Source organism: Neopelma chrysocephalum, unplaced genomic scaffold, assembly GCF_003984885.1.
Source record: "Neopelma chrysocephalum unplaced genomic scaffold, ASM398488v2 Primary Assembly neopelma1_209, whole genome shotgun sequence".
In the NCBI taxonomy this organism is placed as follows: Eukaryota; Metazoa; Chordata; class Aves; order Passeriformes; family Pipridae; genus Neopelma; species Neopelma chrysocephalum.
This window is the reverse complement of record NW_020897871.1, coordinates 605,544-626,434: the sequence shown is the minus strand read 5'-3', so window position 1 is coordinate 626,434 and position 20,891 is coordinate 605,544. Positions and strand designations below refer to the sequence as shown.

Here is a 20,891-nt window from a genome sequence, read left to right as displayed (position 1 = left end):
GCAGTTCTAGGGACACTATAAGCCCCAGTTTTAAGTCTCAGAGCTGCTTTCTTGCCATACCAAGTCTCGGAGCTGTTGAAGAAGCTGTAAAACATCCATGAGCTTTTCTTCCACCAGTGACAGCCTCACTCTCTCCGTCTCCAGCATCTGCAGCTCCATCTTCAGCAGCTCGGCCTCCTCCACCTTCTGCTGCAGCTCCCCCAGCAGTGGCCCTGTCACCTGGACAAGGACACAGGCAGTTGAAAGCACTGGAGCTTTTCCTTTCTTGCCCAAGAATTGCAAAGCTGAGTTTCCCCCTCTGTGTGGCAAATGCCAGTTCACTCCAGAAGAGTCTCTTGAAAGGAAGGACATTTCTTTAACATCCCCCAGAAATCAGCAGTTGCTGGGAAATGGATACTTTGCTCTTGTGCACAGTGGCAGTTCACTCAACACTGGGTGCAGGCAGATCATTCAGGAGTTTTAAATACTACCACTATTTCAGCTTCCTAATCCTTTTCATTCCCCTTGTCCTCCATAAAGCACAACCAACTTGTGCCCTCACCAAGGTTATCGTATCTTTGTCTTGCAACTCCCACGTAGCAATCATCTGTACATTCAGTGAAACACGAAGGGAATTAATTAGCTAATGTCTTTAAAGTATTTTGTTAAAAGAAGAAAAAAAAAGTGTCTTAAGGAAAAAAAAAAATTTTGGCTCTGCTAAACACTGGCAACTCATGCTTGGCCCAGTGGTAATTTGCAGCTGAGCACAGAGAAGTCCAGATTCAACAGGACTTGGACACTTCAGAAATTCTGGGCAAGAGGAGTCTTCTCAGACCTGGACCTTCCAAAGCTGAACTGACCTGTCAGTTGTCTCACACTTCTCTGTGAAAAAATGTTCAGGTTTGCTTTTTCTTTCAATGTAAAACCTATGTGACATATTTTGAACTACAAAGCTGCCACACCATTTGCACCAGTAAATACTTTTGTCTGTCACAGACCCAGGCCTGTTGCAGACACATGGCCAAATTGCTAAAAAGAGCCTGAAAAGCATTATTTGAAAAATATAGCACTTAAATGATTAATTTTAAATCATTAAGAGCACTGAGAGATTTCAGGTTTGTTAATAAAAGTAAACCTATCAATTATTATTGTGCCTGATTCTAAAATCATATATTTTTTTTGTAGTTTCTTGTTGCAAACACAATCTACATATATTTATTAATTTTACACTGAGAAAAAAAATCATGTAGGGTAAATGCCAAATGTGCTGGCTTTGATAATCCCTTTTTGTTGTCATCTTTTATCTTCCTTGTAGGTTTAGAAATAAGGAGAGAGTAGATTTGTGTGTGTGTGTGTACATTGTATCCTAATGAATTTTAATAGATGAGAGGGAACTTCAGTTCCCTAAAACACAAGTGTCATCTGAGTGAAAAAGAAAATAATCCCTCATCCACACCAAGCCTTCTAGAAGGTCATTTTAGTCTCTGACAGTGCCGATGGTGTGTGTTAATTGGCACTTTTCCCCCCATCAGATGGAGATGAGCCTGTTCCATTAGCTCCCCCTGCCCTCTCCGTGCCCCGGGAGCACTGGAGCTCCCTGGAGCGATCCAGAGGTTTGGATCCCTTCCTCTGGCCCATCTGCCAAGGTGATTTCAGCAGCCCTGTCTGAGCACCCCCTTCAGAGGAGTGAATTAAATGTGTACTTTCCCTTGTCACAGTGCAGATTGTCTGTGCTCTGTAAACACCTCCCGGGAAGGGGCTGGAGCACAAACCTCAGGAGGAGCAGCCCCGGGAACTGGGCTGGAGCAAAGGAGGCTCAGGGCAGACCTTACTGCTCTTGACAGGTACCTTTTGGAGGTTTTAGTAGGTGGGGGTCAGTCTCTTCTCCCAGGTAAAATGGAAATGGCCTCAAGTTGCACCAGGGGAGGTTTAGATTATTGGGAAAATTTCTTCAAGGAAAGGGTTGTCCAGCCCTGGCACAGCTGCCCAGGGCAGTGGTGGAGTCCCCATCCCTACAGGGATTTAAAAGCTATATGGATGTGGCACTTGGGGATGGGTTACTGGTGGCCTTGGCAGTGCTGGGGGATGGTTGGACCCGATCATTTTAGAGGGGTTTTCCAACCTAAATGATTCTCTGGTTCTATTCTGTGATTCTACAACCACAGGAAGCTGTTATGGTGCCCTGTGCAGCCAAGGCAGTGTCATATCAAATAACAGAGAGGGAAAAAGGACAGAATTTGTTCTTGTTGCTGCTGCCTCTTCTTCCTCTTCATTTTCACTGCTCCTACAGAGCCCGTTGTACCTGTGTTTCCCGTGCTGTAGCTCATAAACTGCTTTCCCCAGCAATTACACCTTAGCAGCCACCTGGCCACCCATAAGGCTGCTGATTTCCTGATGCCTGTGTTTCATTGGCACACGTGGGTATGCAATGTTGGTCTTTAAATGCTTGGAGGAAGCAGCTCAGTGCACTATTAAAACATTCTCCCAACGTGTTCTCCCCAGCTAGGGTACATCTAGCACCTGATGTCACCTCAACACTTGTATTAAGATAATGAAAATAATTAAGCATAACCTGCTTTTAAAACCTGTATCCTGAGGGGATCAGGATGGTCAGTAGTTAAGTCACAGGGCTCAGAGGAATAGGTTTGTTCTTGGCTCTGTCCACATCCCTCAGCAAAGCCTGGTTTGGGCTCTGAGCTTTGTTTGTGAAATGCAAATATTGTTTTGCCAAACCCAGCTTTGAGGAGAAGTCAGCTGCTGGTATCCAACCCTCTTCTAAAAGGGGGGAATGCCAGAGGGCAAATCTGAGCTCTGGAGTAGTGTGTACAAATAAATTTAGGAAAATTAATAGTTAGTATGCAAAAATCCCCTAAGGATTGTAAGATAAAATCTATTGTGCTTTGCACAGAAGTTGAGGAGGCCATTTTTACAAGCAGTGAACCTGAGAAACATTTCCAAAATGGGCAAAAAACAGTGGCAGAAGGACAGAATGAAGTGCTGAACTGTGCTGTGCAATTAATCTTCTAAATCCTGTCCCCCTCAGAGGACTGGAAAGTGGCAAATGGAGCACCAGTTCTTGGGAGGGTGCAGAGATGGTCTGAGGAACAGCAAATCCCCTCAAATCACTAAATCTTCCAGGCAAATTGATAGGAATGGAGGAGGCACTTGGTGAATCCACAGAAGAACATAGTGAAGAATCTATTAGATTTCTTTGGAAGGGTTTATGAATATATATTAATAATGTTAACTCAGTCGATAGGGTGTGTTTCAAATCTGCAAAAAGCTTTGGATAAGATTCATCACCAAAGACTAAAAAAAAAAAAATAAAGTATTAATTGCCACAGGGCAGGAGCACAGATCCTGCCAGACCTAGGGCTGGTTAAACAATGGGCAGAGCACAGAGACCAGGACTGAGGGTTCCATGATAATTCTCAGGGTCTCACAAGGAGCTGGGCTAAGACCTGAGCTGTTCAGCATATTCATAAATTAAAAAGGTGAATGTCAAAGTGGTTAAGTTTGCTGTCAATACAATTTTCTGGGGGGCAATCAAAACCAAAGCTGCCCGTAAAGAATTAGAGAAGGAGTTCATGAATATGGAACAGCTCTGGGCAATAAAAGATCAGATGAAATTCAGTGTCAATACTGCACAGTGAGGCAGGTAGGAAAGGCACACCATGTTGTAGGAATACAGTGATGTTGGGAAGCAGATCCAGAGGGGCTGCAACCTCCTGAACACAGCTCAGCAGCCAGTGCATTGGAATACTAAACACAACTTCTGTTCTCACTCAAAAAAGAGTAATAGAGCTTGGAAAGTTCATGGAAGAATCAAATGGAATAACAGATGTTCTCTGCCAAGGCAGACTAGGAATGGTGATAACTGAGGGAGTAGTTCTGGTAGGAGGAGTCTGCAAAACGATGAGGGAAAGATTATTTGCTGGTTCCCAAGTACAAAACCAAGGTGATGGTGGATGCTCAGACAGCAGATTTAAAGGCAACAAAAACAAATCCTCAAAACCTTGCCCTGAGATACCAAAAGCATTGCCAGCTTTAAGGCAAGGGAGGGTAAATCCATGGTAAACAGCTCCAACCCTGGCCATTAAACATAGTGCTCCCTCCAACACCCAGCCCAGGACATGTCTGTCCCCAGAGCATCCTTGGGAGCATCCTCTGCACTGCTTCTCTTTGCTTTTCTCTGAGCAACTGCAGGTGCGTGATGTTGGGATGAACTTTTCATTTGACCCTGTATGGCAGGTCATAAACTAATTGTCTTTTTAATTAAGTTGGCAGTTTGTGTGCAAGCATTTATAGAAAAGAATTGGCATTTCTCTGCAACGCTACCCTTGGCAGCATATCACTTTATTTTCAGAACTCACTCGTGTTTTCTCCACCCATTATCCCCAGGTCAACACCCTGTCTTCAGTAGAAGCTATTTTTAAATGTTGGGTTGTTGGAAAGTAGAACTTTCTAGACATGACAAATTTCAGAGCTCTTTCATCCTCTGGTTTTACAAGCCTGAGATTGAAGCAATTACTAATCAGCATTTGAGAGTGCTGCCCTTCACTTGCCTGCTGAGCTTATTACTTGTTAGCCTTGTTGTTATTTGTCTAATTCTGAGCCCTGAGCAGGTACAAATAGAAGTATATAGAACAATGTATAAGGTAATTTCGTCAGGTTCAGAGAAAAGTGTTGGTGGTCTATTTATTAAGTCAAGATATTTATTTGCAAGGTACTCGATACAGAGCATTTATCAGCCTTCCAATTTGCTTTCTGTTGATTACAGGAACAGTCACCTTTTTGAAAGGAATTACTTATCATTTGTGTGTCTGTTTTGTAGCATCAAACCCCTCCCCTATAACTGTACACAAGTATAAATACTGACTAAAAAAAAGTAGGAGGGCTTAAGGATAAATTCCTAACAGGCTCAAAATGATTAATCCTGCTGATATTTAATTCCTGTTGCAGTGAGTTGGTGCCTCCCTGCTTGTCTTTAAATCAAGAACAGTAGATTCCATTTTCCTTCTGGAATTTTGTGCCAAAGCACCAATAATGGTGCTTTTCCAAACAAGGTGCACAGAACTAATATCCATCAGCAGAGATGAAAAAGAGGGCAGTGTGGTACTGCAGAAGAAGATGAGTAACTCTGGAAAAAGGGATTAAAAATGGCACTACCTACAGGAAGGTTTTTCTATGGGCTGGTGTTAAGAAGCACAGAAGGAAGCTTTGTGTTGCTCTAAGGAATATTGCAGGGGTAAATTGTCACTGAATACTGAAAACTGGGTAAGACACGAGTAGGATTTTATTCTGGTTTTAATTTTTTCCCCTCACAAATAAACTCATTTAGTCAAGGGAGAAAATTATATGAAATACTGATAAAACACAAAGCGTGGTGACATGTAAAGAAGTCGAATATTTTACCCTTACTTTAAATATTTTACTGATTCATAGAATCCTTTCAGAACTACTGAAATCTTTATGCTTTGTTTAAAGATGGAGCATAAAATACTGAACAAGCACTAACCGAACCTTAGGAGAAAGCAGATCAAAGCAATGCATCCGTACTGGTTTTGTTTCACAGAAAGATTGCTGGCATGAAATCTGTGTCCATCAGTGGCTGAAGTTTGCAGTATTTAAAGAGCAAGATGACATGGGACTGCTGGGATATGGCACTGAGACTTTTGACTACGTGGTTATAAGCTCTGCTGAAGGAAAGCTGGACATGCTGCTAAACCTGAGAATTAATTTTATTTTTATTTATAAATATATTGGTCTAGGCCCAAGAAACAGCCAGAGTAAACCAGCTGATTTACTCCAAAGGATTCCAAAACACTGAGCCCCCGAGTCTCAGTCAGCTGGAGGGATGTACTGCAAAGTTGCTGTGCTCCCAGAGAAGCTGGAGGCCCTAGGATGTGAGGAATTCCATGCACAGCTGAGGAACACCCGGACGCTGCCCACAGGGACCCCACGGCTGGGGTGCAGCTCTTCTGTCTGCAGGGGAGCAGCCCCAGCCCTCAGGGAACACACCAAAGCAGGTACACCACGGACAGGGCTCGCAGAGCCTGTGTCTGACTGTGCCTGGGGCACATCTCATCCTCCAAAGGCAGCTTCGGGTAGGAACCAAACCACAAATGCAGTGCGAGAGGAAAGTGTGAGAGCTCTGAGCTGACAAACCAGTGGCACAATGAGAAACACCAGCAAGAGAGAGCAGAATGACCAGAATAAATACATATATATAAAAATTCGGCTACTTAAAGAGACATAAATAACTCTTTCACACTCATTACCTCTTCCATGTCTGGTTCCAGTTTTTCCCCTCCATGGCCCCTGAGCTCCAGCTGCCCCGGGAGCTGTGGGAGCCTCTCGGGGGGCTCTGCAGGGGCTGTCTCAGTCTCACAGCCAGCAGTGCTGCTGCTCTCCAAGTAAGACATCAGTTTTTTCCAGGTCTTCTCATCACACCTATATGTGCATTAAAAACAGAAGGTTAGTGACACCAATGAAGATGGTGCAGGGCCTTGATTTGAAGCCATGTGAGGACACTGAGGGCACTTGGTGTGTTCAGCTGGAGCAGAGGAGACTGAGGGGAGACCTCCCTGCAGTTCCAATGCCTGGGCAGGGGCAGAGGAGGGGCAGGGACTGAGCTCTGCTCTGGGGGGACCAGGGACAGCAGCCAGGGAATGGCTGGAGCTGTGTCAGGGCAGGCTCAGGTTGGATCTCAGCAAAAGGTTCTTCCCCCAGAGGCTGGTTGGGCACTGCCCAGGCTCCCCAGGGCAGTGGGCACAGCCCCAAGGCTGCCAGAGCTCCAGGAGGGTTTGGATGATCCTCTGGGGCACAGGGGGTGACTCTTGGGGATGGGTCTGTGCAGGGCCAGGGGTTGGACTGGATGATCCTTGTGGGTCCCTTCCAACCCAGCAGATTCTGGGATTCTCTTAAACCTCTCAGTGAAGCTCCATGGCTGTAAAAGCCAGTTTTCCTTCAGAACTCCTGGCAGCACAGATCCCAAATGAGTGTCCAGCTGATACTGGGGAGGGCTCTAAGAGCATCCAGGATTGTTGTTCCCCATGAACAACAAAGGTGGGGCAAAAGGCTCTGCTTGACTTTGCCACACAGCAGTGCTGCTTCTGCCTGAAGCCACGGGATCTTCAGGTCATGACATTGTCTTTGCAAGGGGTTCAAATAGCACCAATCAATGAATTACACTTACCCACTGCTGCAGCAAGGGAGCTTGGCCAGTGTTTTCTTCCTGTGGCCCGGCTGGGGGGCCTGGTCCCCTGCCCACTTCTCCTCCTCCTCGTCAGAGGCAGCCTGGCCCTCCACGGAGCGGAACAGCTGATCCTCTGTGGGACACAACAACCCTGATCCTCTGTGGGACACAACAACCCTCATCCTCTGTGGGACACAACAACCCTCACCCTCTGTGGGACACAACAACCCTGATCCTGTGCTGGGACACAACAACCCTCATCCTCTGTGGGACACAACAACCCTGATCCTCTGTGGGACACAACAACCCTGATCCTGTGCTGGGACACAACAACCCTCACCCTCTGTGGGACACAACCACCCCTCAGCAACACACCAACCACCCCAACGTGCTGTATGTGCTTAAACCTGAGGCTGAGCCAGAGAGAGGGGAGGTTTTAAAACCCCACTTTTAAAAGCCCAGGCAGGGCCCTTCAGCATCCATGGAAAGGGGCTTTAAAGGAGTGGCAGGGCAGCTGCTGCAAAGATCCTTATTTTAAGTCTTGAACACTTCAGTGCCCTTTTGCAGGTAATTTGTAGCTATTTCACTTCAACTCTCTTATTTCTCTATGTAACTCTAATTTAAGGATAAATGTGAAGGGTTGGCGTGGTGTTGGGGGGCAATTACTGCTCAAGGATACAACTGAATATAGACTTTTGGAGAGGGAAGAGAAAGGGTCATGCTGGGTAAGACTAGAGTTGCACAGTCACTGTACCAGCTGAACACATATTCAGAGGGCAGAAATTGGACATCAATGTTCTCTAATTCATTTACTCATTGTGTTTTCTAAGGACAGGAGTTTTATTATATAAATGTAATATTAGACCCATAGCTATCTAACATTTAGTTATACCTTTTTACACAAACCTAATGTCTCCTCACATGCCAAATAAATTGTAAATGGACTGTCTACACTGTATTTAAAGATACCTGTACTATTATAGTAATATGTCAATGCTTTTTTAGCTGTATCTTATAAAAGCCATTGCATTTAACTCCTTCTTGTTGGAAGATGACATTTACTGGGATTATTATGAGGATTAGGGGATTATTATGATGCCTGTAACTTACTGGGTATTTTTTGGTACATTTAGCACATGTCACATCTTTATTCTGAACATGTATTTTGAGCTGACATCAGGTTAAACCAATGTCAATGTTATTTTGAATTTCATAATTATTTACCTTAATCACTGTCAAGTTAATTAGACAGTTTTAATGAATTCTAACAGAGTGATCAAGTCAAATGCTGTTATTTCTTCAAATATTGAAACACATTTGACCTTGGGTAGCATTACAAGTGTTGTGCACATGGAGCTTGTTCAGCAGAGGCAGGGAGGGCTCCAGGGGATGGGGGCCCCAGCAGAGACTCTCGGGTGAAGGATGTTCTGCCTCACTCCAAGGACACAGCACCTGCAGCTCCAGCTGGAATATCATGAGAGGGACTGCTGTGTGTCTGCAGGGGCAGGGAACCCTTGGGAGGGCAGTGCAGCTCCACCTGTGCAGGATCCCAGGATCCTGCACAGCTCCGTTCACAGCAACAAGGAAAAAATGGCCTGTTTTTCCCATTATTTTTTAGTTCTGGTTTACACTCAGCATAAGTTAATGCAATTTTCATTCCAGTGGCATTCAGTGTGCCTAATTTATAGGTTATGGTGTTCAATAATTTATTGTCTGAGCGGGAACAAAGCTTGGTTCCTGCAGTGTTGCTCTTTAATTAGAGGATGAATGTCTGTGTGTTCCTGGCAATCTTTACACTGCATGAGCCCAGGGATCAGCAGCACTTGCTCTCTGTGAGGCACAGCCAAAACAAAGCCAGGCTTTATTTGCAACCTGTGATACCTTAGGAGGGAACCTTTTTTATCCCTATTTCTTTTCCTGCCATGGGAGTTCCAAGGGGTGACAATCAGAGCTCCCAGCTGTGAGAACTGACCCCACAGCGCTGCGGGTTCCTCAGCAGCTCCACAAGGTCTGATCCAGCACATGAACTGCAGCATCTGGCACAGCAGACATTCAGATGAGGCTTTTGAATGTGGAGGAAGAGGCATGTGAATCTCAATAGGGTTTCAGGCCAAAATAGCCAAGATCCTTGTAATGCTTTTTGGTTTTCTTCCCCTCACGCAAGGGAATGTCCTCCCCTCCCACTGACCGTGGGCACAAAAGAGAGGAGCTTTGACATCCCCCTTGGAGATTGGGATGGCAGGGCTGGAACCCAGAGAGGAAATGGAAAACTTCTCATGCACCTCTTTTAACAGAAAGCCAGGATTTAATGAAAATTCTTTTACTAAGCTGATATTTGAAAAAAAATATTCTGCCAGTAAAATCATAGAGCACTTTATTTTTTGTGATATTTAGGCATTTATCTGTAAACTGCCTAATGCAGAATTATCTTACTCAATTCCATTGATGCAAGTGCTCTTCTGCATTAAGAAATTTGTTTATTAAAGAGTATGTATAGAGATACATAAAAGAGAATTCATCCTGCATCTAGATTAATTAAGTAATTTATTTATCTAGTATACCTAGGTCTAATCCTGGATGTTCACACAATTTTTTTTCTTTGAACAAAGTTTTCTTTTCAGCCTAACTAGTCCTTTTTTATTTGATGGAACAGTTTTCTCTGTTTTTAAATCTATAACCCCACAATTTATTTGTATGAAAAGTTTTTGCTAGAAAGCTCTTTGCACTTGAAATATGGGTAGTGTAGTTTAACGTGGAAACTGTCTTTGAGTCGGCAAAGTGCGTGATTTGATAAGAATATTTGTTGAAGCAGGTTTACTTTCTAAGTCTAACCAGAAGAAGAACGTGCTGCAACTTTAATTGTATTTACATGTTGCTGTTTTTCACGTTCCCAAGCAGCTGCTTGCCAGCTCTGTTCAATCCACACCTAAAATCCGACTTTTTTATCACTTAAAACAGCTCCAATCTGCAGGAAAGGTGCCTTGTAACTTGGAGTTATTGCTGGGAAAGTACTTTTGTTGTCCTTGAACTTGATGTGACCAAAACCATAAATAAATAACTGAAGGGAAGCCAAACTGGGCACTGTTATGCCAGTAGTTAGTGCTAAACAGGTTGAACCTTTCCAGAGTTACTGGAGCAGCCAGGATGTTTCCAAGGAGTGTGGCTGTGCAGAATATTAACTGTAAATAGTTTCCTTGGAAATTATTTTAACTGAGGTTGTGACTTTTTATTTACAAAGAAATGAAAACTTTGTACTTTTAAGCCAGGAAAAAAAGTTTGGGTGAGATGACTCATATGGAAAAAAAGCAGTTTTAAATCATAGCACTAAGTCCAGCCTTTTATTAAATATAAAATTATGTGGGAGTGAGAAATGGAAATCTGGGATACAACCTTTTATCTAGGTCTAGGATTTCAAGATTCATTAGGACTGGTTTGTGGTTTGGGGGTTTAATATATTAGTTTTTCTGCTGCTGATTTCCCAAATGGCTGAGGAGGGGCAGTGGTGTGTGCTGGGTGTGTACCGTGCTCAGCAGTCCCGGCTCCTCCGGCGGGGGATCCGCGGCTCTGCCGCCCCACGGAGGGACCGCGGGGCCCTGCACCCTCCTGCTGCTCCGGGCGGCTCCTCTCCACCCCCGACCTGCAAAAACAGGGCAGAGCAAGGTGGACTGGGAGGAAATCTGGAAAACCAAACAACCAAAGGATTTCAGCTGTTCTTCTGATACCAAGAACTAAAGAGTACTTACAACTTTTAGTTCAATTTACAGAATCCCAGAATGTGCTCAGTTGGAAGGGACCCACAAGGATCATCCAGTCCAACCCCTGGCCCTGCACAGGCCCAGCCCCAAGAGTCACCCCCTGTGCCCCAGAGGATCATCCAAACCCTCCTGGAGCTCTGGCAGCCTTGGGGCTGTGCCCACTGCCCTGGGGAGCCTGGGCAGTGCCCAACCAGCCTCTGGGGGAAGAACCTTTTGCTGAGATCCAACCTGAGCCTGCCCTGACACAGCTCCAGCCATTCCCTGGCTGCTGTCCCTGGTCCCCCCAGAGCAGAGCTCAGTCCCTGCCCCTCCTCTGCCCCTGCCCAGGCATTGGAACTGCAGGGAGGTCTCCCCTCAGTCTCCTCTGCTCCAGCTGAACACACCAAGTGCCCTCAGTGTCCTCACATGGCTTCAAATCAAGGCGCTTCCCCATCTTCATTGCCTCCTTTGGATGCTCTCCAATGGCTTCAGATCTTCCTTACATCATTTAAAGACATCTAGAACCTCTGTATGGAACATCTGCCCTGGCCATCACTCCTCCCTGCCCCCTGGCAGTGCCGTGGCAGCGGGTGCTCCGTGTTCACCGTGGGCACTCAGCACCCACGGGGGCTGGGGCAGAAATCCTGCACCTGCTCCCTTGGGCTCAGAAATGCCAGGCAGTTTTGATCCAAGTCATCTGAGTACTGGAGGTGAATCAGTGTCAGACTGAAAAGTCAGAAAGAATGATCCAGAAGCAGTGACACACCTGGAGAGCAGCGAGGTAGAGGTAAGAACCTCTCGGCAGGGCTGACACCTCCCTGGGAATGGAGTCTGTTCCCGAGTGCAATCAGGGGATGTTACATCCAGGTGATTTACGGGAAATGGCTTTCAAGGGGTGGCACACAGATCAAGTAATGGAACTGATGAATTTGAGTCCTTAAACGTGCCAACAAAACATATTTTGAAAATAGTGATTGAATTCAGTGAAGGACAATGGTTGATCTGACTGAGGAACTTCAGGTTACCCAGGTGGACACCACTGGGGCAGTGCCTTCCAGGAGGTTCAGGGTAACTCCTGTCAGAGGAAAGACTCACAATATATTTACATGTAGTTGAGTTGACAATGTTCTAGCCCAATCCAGAAAAGACCTGAGCGTGTAAGAGAGTACAAATCACTGAGTGTAGTGCAATGGAAACTCTTACTGTGCATGAACCAAAATCTAATAACATATAAATTTTCTAACAATTTAATAAAATATTTCTTTTGGTGTGAAATGCAGGTCATGGTGAGTCCACTGGAGCTAATACTCTCTTTTTATGAGAGTACATTTGGCTTGGTTCAGTTTGGCTCCCCTACCTAGGGATATACTGAGGGGCAGTATTGCTATTTTAGAGGGAATCCAATGGAAGCAAACAGCATAGCTGACAAAGAAAATTATTCTATGACTCCTATTTACATGCTAAATAGTAAATAAAGTCTATGAAATTGAAAGGCAACACATAGTGCTGAATTTATTCTAAAGATCTTGGGTTTTTTTCACACAAGATACATAATATGCTCCTTATTTCCATAAAAACTTACTGAAATAAGAGCTATGGAGAATTTAAGAAATTAGACTTTTATAATATAGAAACAACCTAATATTACCAGTAGGGGCTGTTGTGTAGTTCACAAAGAATCTACTTGCAGAAGAAAATAAACCAAATTCAAGAGTTCTGTAGTGAATTAGGTTCCTCCAAATTCTTCCTAAGATTAGTTTTGGTCTGGCAAAACATTGAATATTCCTTCTACTTAACATACTAAATAGTCATCAAAAGTGAGAGTTCAAACATTTAGCAAATTGGTCCTGCTGAAACAAGTTGTATAACATGACCTTTTGTACAAATCTTGTAAATCCTTCCTTTAGGTGTTGTAATTTGTAAATTCAGCTGCAGCCAGAAACAGGTCTGAGCTGTGTAACAGAGCAGCTGATGCTGAGCTACAGATCAGTATTGCAGAGCTTTGGTTTAATCCCACACAGCTGCTCCTGCAGAGCCACACCAATGCTGGTTCCCTTGTTGCCTGTGCAAGTACATGAAGTAAATAAGATCATGAATTTAACAAAAGAGTCAGTATTTGAAAACATCAGCAGTGACAGAAGCTGAGCTAAGCCCTGCTTAGAAACCAGCTCTCACTTGACCCCCCTGAGTAGAACTGACTGCATGAAAAACCAGTGACTTACTGCATTTGCAATTTATGGCATTATTTAGCTTAGCAACAACTGGATTTCCTGTAAAGTCAAGGGAAATAGCAATCCCCAGAATGGAGCCTGGACAGTCATTCCAGCTCCATTCGTTCTGGAAAAAGTCATTATGGAGCAGTGCCCAAATGAAATGCACTGTTAAGCTTGGGCACTCCCAATGGGGGCTCTGGGAAGCATCAGAGCTCTGGACAGCTACTGGGGGACATTCCTGCCACAAGAATATTACATTTCATTGTTCTGATATGTGCTGATTTCCTTCATTGTGGAGACAAACATATTTTTGGGTCCGGTACTCAATAAGAATCCTTTATTATTTCTTGAGCACCGTAGCTGGTATTTAGCAGATTGCTCTCTTAGTTTTGAGCTGCAGCATAATTTAGGTCTGTCTGGGTTTCAGAGATTCCCAGAGTTACTTCACAGAGATGATATTTCAGTGAATATTCATTGTAGTTATGCAGCTGGTTAAGATATTAACCTATAAAATATTGAGAACATTCAAGTATCATGAAAATCTTCTCTAGCAAGTGTGGGTAAAGGCTGTGATGTTTAACAGGAGATGTGCTGGTGGTATTGATTTCTGACATCTGGCAGCCTGGTGTCGACTGATGTGCAGTCTGAGGAACATTAAGAAGTTTGGTGGGACAAAAAAAACCCCTCCCATATAATTCAGGACTTAGAATAGCAAACTCCCTCTACTTAGATGACATTCAAGGCAAACCTAAATATTAACTGTCACTTCTCTGTTGCCCTTATAAGGGAAATTGATGAAATACAAAGTAAAAACTTACTATTCTGTAGTAATTATCTTGAGAGGACTCGTCAGCTCTCTCCTAATGTGGAGAAACCAAGGGAGCCACACAGATGGTGTGTTTTGTTGAGTCTCTGCCCAATGTATGGATTAAAGACAGCCCTGTCTGTCTACTCTGGAGATGTTCATCTGGGCAACTGGAAAGAAATGTAAGTTTTCAGCCAAGGTTTTCAGCCCCAGGTGGCACAGGCTCTATCCCTCGCATCAAATCATGTTGTGCTTTAGTTTCCCCAAGAAGAAATACAACAAAATCAGTGTCCCTTACACCCGACTAAAAAAAGAGATGAAGATACAGCCTTCTTTTCTTGCCCCACACATGGAAATTGTTTCAAAGTGTTCAGCAAAGGGGTAGATTTTAAATGTGTGTGAAGGAATACTTGGTCAGGCAAGCTGGAATTTCAGAGCCAGACAAAAATGAAGGGAAACAAAGCAGCAGCAGCGTGAGTAGATGTGGAAACTTCTAAAACCCAAGGGATTTTGTATCTGATCAGCTAAAATACCATGTCAAGGATCCGTTGGAAGCAATAAAACTGGAAATTTGTTGGTTTGGTATGTCTTGCCAGGAGTCCAACGTTTATTCACGGCAGTGCCCAGGGAAGGTGGCAGGAAGGGACAGAGGTAAAGGGAGGGGCAGTGTCTGTGAAATAGAGTTCCAAAAGAGGGATCTATAAACACAGGTAATTTTCATTTGCATCATCCAAACCCAGTTTAAGGCATTAATCTGCCAAGTTTGGTGCCAAAGATCAAGAGGCAGAGCTGGAGGTGGTTTTGGCTGTACTGAAACTGAGAGGGGCAAAGGGGCTGCTAATGCTGCTCATGTAGCTGCAAAGGCAAAACTTGGCATTTCTTTAAACTAGAGCTAAAAATTAGATGGATTGAAGAAGATTCTAATCAGGAATATCACACAGTACAAGAACAGCATTAAGGATATTAATGGATCTTTGCTGTCTATTGGAAGAAAGGGGCTGTTTCCTTCTTTTAGTTTTACCATGACATAGGATCCTACATCCACTTCGGAGGATATTTCAAATTTTTGACTGGATTTTCTCTGGTTTTTGGTCTTTAAAGCAGATGAAACCACACAGTACAGAAGGTTTAATTTCTTAGGGCTGCTTAGGTGCCGTTGTTGGAGTACACAGGATTTCATCCTCCTTCTCAGGGGAAGTGATGGAGGTGTGGGTGGAGTCATGGTGGTGCTCTTTGGTAGCAGAACAATGAAACACCATGATTTCCCCATTTCTCATCATGTGATTTAACCACTAGGTCATCTTTTTCTATCTGGGAGCTCTTTATTTTCTTTAGTGCCAAATCTGCACTCTTAATTTTCAAGTGACAGAGGTTTGGGGATTCAAAGAAGAGCATAACAAGAGGGGCCAAGGCTTTGGCTGTCATGGTAAATGCTGAAGGGAGGAATCCTCACTCACTCTTAAACACAGGTTTAATTCTTTTCTCATTAGTATTCATACAGCATCCAATGGTTCTTCATAAACGAGGAGAAGAGTGAATAAACAGCACATTTGTTTAGGGCAAAGATCAGAGGGGGGAGCAGGGCTGGAGGTGCCTGGGAAGGGTTTGTGTCAGCGTGGGGAGGCTTCTATGGAGACAGGCAAAGAGCCCCCATTCATCTGGAGCCTTTGTGCTGAGCATAAAGGGCAGCCCAGGGGAGGAACAGTGAAGGGGGGAGAGTTTGCAAAGTACTGGACCTTAAAGTAATGTCCATGACTAATTGGCTTTTAATTGGCTCTCCTGTATTGTTATGGAAACATCCAACTGCAGCAAACCCCACCTGCCTCTGGTGCCAAGCAAATCTTGAACTTAAATAATTCCTGACTAATCATAAAGTAGCTCTGAGGAATTATTAACTTCGCCTTCACAGGCCTTTAACTCGTCTCTTTTAGAGACTGACTTGCAGCAGATCAAACAGCTGTGTAATAACATTGCCTCGAGTACAGTCATACGCTTTATTTTCAAAGTGTATGACTTGTGTTTTTTAACCAAAATGAGGTGTGATTTTTATTTTTGTACTATTTTACCCAAACTGTCAGAGTTCAGGGAACTCAGAATGGTTCCATTCTGGTTTATCCCCTCCAGGGAATTACAGAGTTGAGAAGGTGTGCATATTTTCAATTTATTTATGACTTTTCATTTACTGTTGAGATCAAATGTTTTCACACTGGAGCTAAGTGTCTGTGTGGGTTTTCTGAATCCATCTGTCTCTGGTTGGTGCTGTGGGTTGTGAACTCCTCTCCAACAGAAATCATAAGAATGAGCTTTCTGTGATCAATCCAGATGCTGAATCTCAGGTTTTGAATAGCTTGATCTGTAAGGCATTATATATAAATTTGTAAAAGTATGAAGTTATAGTGGCAATAGTAAAGATGCCTCAGTATCCTGGGTTTATATGGGTAGTTATAAAGTATAGTTATAACTACAACTATGGCTGTACAATGGTTACAGTTCTGGGAGGTTTCTTGTTGTTGGCTGTTGATTTTCATTTTCTTGCCAAAATCACCCCCCTCCAGAAAAAAGTCATTTAACTGAGGGCCATGTGTTTTCTCACAGAACCTTTCCATCTTCCTGCACGTTGGATACAAGCAGGCAAACCCTGGAATGGTGCTGTCACACATAGAGCTGCAGCTTGCTGTCCTTCCTATGATGATTGCAAGCATTTTTGAGGCAGCACAAACCTTTGTGCAGATATAATTAAATTACAGAATGGACAGTGCCTTTCATTGTCCCCACTGTCCCATTCCAAAGAGCAACTGCTGTGAACTTGGACTGTTTGGAGGAAACTGTTTTTCAGAAATTGGCTGCTCTTAGCACAGGTCTTTATTGTTCATTTGTCAACTGCCTTCTTGTTACTCTGCTTCTTAAAATCAGAGGTCAGATTAGAAAAATGTATTTCCTGGTGTTCCTGACATTTTTGATCCTCAAAGGTTTAGATGCAAAGATCTTTGATTGCATATTGCTTTTCCATGCTGTTTGGGTTGAATGTCTCACAACCCAATGTTCCTTGGGATGATCTTTTAGTTTTCAGGTAAGCAAAAATAACAGAAGTAAATAGATTTCTAAAGGTCCTTGTAGGTCCTTAGTCTGTGTTTAAAATATCTCATCCCTCTTTTATTTCTGGAGAGAAGTTTAAAATGTGAGTCAAAGCACAGCCCTAAGAGCTGCATCCTTTGGGGATGCAGAATGCAGAGCTGTGACAGGAGTGAGCAGCTTTCCTGCTGATGGGAACATGGGATTGAGTTACACCCTGGACAGGTACAGTGGTTAGCGTGGGATTGGGAACTGCAGCAACAGCAGATTTCAACATAGAGGAGTAAAAGGACAGAAGATGAAATATGCAGAAAAAAGTGCTTGAGGCCCAAACACACTCCCTGATAAAACCTGGGATGCTATCCAAGCTCTGGAAGTCTTGCCATCACTCTCCTGTCAGTAAATATTTGGGAAAACCACGCACAAATGAGTTTCTGCTCCCTCTCCCAGTGCAAGGCCACATGCAGGATGATAATTTACTGGGCTGTCGCCTCAGAGCAGGAATCTATGCAGAGAATGTGGGGGATCTGACCCTCTTGGTGGAAAACACAGATGTGATGATGCTGCCTGATACAAATTCTTGTGTTTTATGTGTATTTGGTTGTTTTTTTCTTTTTAAGGTTCTTAATTCCCAAGATGTCCCTGGAGCACATGCATGACACTATAGTTGTTATCTGGAACATCCCAGTCTGTTTGTCTTATGTGACCTTTGCCTCAGGCAGGGGATGAATGATTTCTGTGGATGGGCAGCAGCTGGAGAGAGAAGGAAACTTCTGCCAGGAGGTTCCTTTGTTCCTTTCTCACCTACAAGCAGCAAGTCAGGCAAGACACGTGGGAGCAGAATGGAGTGTCCCTGCCAAAGCTGCTCAAAGCTCCTCTGGGGAAGGAGACTCCACTCCTGTCTCTGCCAGAGACCATCCACAGCGTCAGGCAAATTACTTCAGTTGGGCTTTCTTGACATAATTACCTTGTTGCACACGTACAGATAATAACTGAGCCCTGATCATTCTTTTTTTCGTGGAATTTGAGACTATAAGGCATGAGAACTGCAGGGAAGGATGGGATCATGCCAGTTCTCACTTGAGTGCTTTGCTCTGAAATACCAGATCAGTCAGAGGGGGAGCCTAAAACTGGCAGAATATTTTGATGTCCTCTTTCTAGTCTGGTCTATTATACTGGGATGCAGAGTGTGCTAAACCCCTACTCACTCCTTTGCAATGCTCAGGTGAGGCCACACTTACAGTCAAGATAAATATCAGTGCATTAGCAAGGCCATCCAAGTACAAAACAGGAGCCCTTATGCACAGACACACACATGCATACATACACATTACTTACAAATAAATGATTAAGGAAGCTGAATTACAGCTGCATGGGCAGGTTTCATTCTGTGACTTACAGAATACCTTCCTTTCAGCTCTGAAGAGCAGCTCTGGATCTCTGACTCCCACTGTTTGGTGTTTTCCTTAATCTTTTTTGGCCTTGAAACTTCAGTTTACCATTCTTAATAAGCTATTAGTCACTTGGGCTGCTCCACAGAAGATAACATTTGACAATTAGGTTAAACAGAGGAAGTAATTATAGGGCTTCTGTAAGTCCTGCACCTCACAAGGGATTATATTGCATGGCAATAGTTCTTGAGTGTATCTGTGCTGAACCAGGCTGCTCTTTGCTGTGTGGGGTATTTTGTGGTTAATAGTCACTGCACTATCCAGGACAAACGTGCATCACTGGAATTATGTCACTCAGATATTCCTGCCCCTTAACGAATTCTTCTCTGACAAAATAAAGGAAATGTTTTGCAGCTGTTGTTCCACGGGAATAAAGAACTCTTTTGCCACACCCTGCTAGCCAGAAATTCAGATATTTACACTGGAAGCTTGGATGGACACAACACAGACCTAAATAAAGCCAGATAAATTCAAGTATCACCTGTTCTTGATTAACTATTAGCACAAAAGACATTTGCTAAACCTTGCACAAGATTGAAGTCTGAGCTAAAAGCCTGGATTCAATTTTCCTCCTCATCCTGGAATTGAAGGTCATGGATCTGTCGCTCCTCCTTTGCTGTTACACAGCTCTGCTCTCGAGTTTGCCTTCATTCCATAGTGGAACAATTAATTTAGTTTACCTGAAGTGTGTGTTAAGCTGACAGCATCAGAAATACTCCACCAGCTCACGAGATTCTGTGTGTGGACTTGGGGCTGGTGCTGGACCCCCAGTAATGCTGAGCAGCACAGAGTCTGTGTGTTGAGGTACCTGGGACAGCTGAGGGACCAGAAGGGTTTTATTCACTATTGTGCCACCCCCCGACTTACTGCTGGCTAAACACCCCTTCCCTGCCACACCAGCATGGGGAAACCCCCTCAGCCCAGAGAGCAAATACCCCTTTTAGGAAGCTGAACCTCCCTAACAGGCCATGTGTGTGTTCAGGGTCCCTGGCCGTGTGCAGGTGAGTTCAGAATGTTCCTCCCACCGTGCCATGCCAGCCATCTCAGCTGCATTCCCAAGGGAGGGCTGATCCCGCCTGGATCCGTCCTGCTGGCTGCACTCAGCACTGGGGGCTGTGCCAGGCTGCTTCCCACAGGATACTTTACACCTCATGGGTGCCCTCCCTCAGGTCAACATCCTCCCACCCCACCCCAGGACAGGACAGAGGTCCTTTTGCCTGGAGCTGGCTGAAAATTCTGCACAGGCACTACGTTACAAGTCACTTCAGACAAGCAGAGTGAGCAATCAGCCTCTCCAGGCTCTCAGGAAGCACAGGGTTTGAGTGAGGCTGAAGCTCATGGGAGAATAAATTCTCACTCAAGACCACACTTTTGCCAAGAAAGGGAGGACCAGGTGATCCTTGAGGTTCTTCCAACCTGGTATTCTGTGATTTCCAGCCCTCTTTGCTTCTAGTCAGGTGGACAGTTCCCCTGGGGAAACCTCTCTCTGACACTCTGAGATCTCCATTTAGCCCAGCCCATAAGGAATAGCAACGGAGGCCTGTGAAAACAAATACAGACACACCCCCGTGAAAGAATCGTCTGGATACATTCTAAATCTATTTGTCCTTCCTGCTTTTCAAACTCAAGAGTTTTAGACTTTTGTCTCTCCTGGTGTCCTGACTTGTGTTTCACAGAAAGATGCTCGAAAGCCTATAATAAAAAATTAATAACTAAATCCCACAGCATTCAAAAGCACTGATAGGTCTGACCACGACACAGGACATGAGGCATGTAAGCCAGAGAAAGAAGAGCAGCAGAGCTGTGCTCCTGCAGATCATTTCCTTCTGCCACTGCTGTGTAACAACCACCCCCGTGTGTTCCTTCACGTAGCCATGAGGTGTTTAATCCCCAGGAATCCTCCCGTTATCTCCTGTGTGCTGGAGTGTGTCAGGGAAGATCAAATGTCCAGGGAGCCTTTTCATGTCTCCTAGATCAAGAAAACTGTTCTTCCTAACAGAGTCAGGGAGTGGAGCCTGTGAATTCAGCTCTGAAAGCTTAAAACCTCTGACAAAGCTGTTTCTCAGTTCTGTTGCATGTGTGCAAAACTGCCAAGAGCAGTGGTGCAAACTCCCAAAGGATCTGTTTGCTGGCATGTAAATTCCTTCAGGATTTATTTCAGAACTTCCTAGACTTAGAGCCTCATGGATTTGGAGTGACAGAAAAGGCAGATGGCTCATCTAACAGCATCAGTGTGCCTTAAGCTGGCTGCAAGTTGTTCCTGACTGGGTCTTATTAAGGATTTGGGAAAATCTGACATTAATGTGTGAGGGGAGGGGCTTTGCATCTAAGTTGGATATTTCTTAAGCTCTCTGAGGACAGTTGTGCCCTGAGAGAGGCCCTTTGTGCAGCTGTTTGGAGCCTGCAGGTCCCAGTGGTTGTGGCTGAGCCCAGAGCAGG

At 44.3% G+C, this 20,891-nt stretch overlaps 1 protein-coding gene across 2 annotated transcripts in view; it reads right to left on the bottom strand.

Annotated features, from left to right (window-relative positions):
- The window catches only part of EFCC1 (EF-hand and coiled-coil domain containing 1), a 72,734-nt gene that overhangs the window by 25,809 nt on the left and 26,034 nt on the right, over positions 1-20,891 (bottom strand). For both annotated transcript variants that reach the window (XR_003537286.1, XM_027703121.1), the window contains exons 3-6: positions 10,699-10,814; positions 7,178-7,310; positions 6,261-6,432; positions 61-219 (exon numbers count right to left, since the gene is read on the bottom strand). Coding sequence is in view for 1 of the 2 variants with exons in the window: in XM_027703121.1 (XP_027558922.1) it covers positions 61-219; positions 6,261-6,432; positions 7,178-7,310; positions 10,699-10,814 (580 nt within the window). In the remaining variant the exon portion in view is untranslated. The remainder of the gene's footprint in view (positions 1-60; positions 220-6,260; positions 6,433-7,177; positions 7,311-10,698; positions 10,815-20,891) is intronic.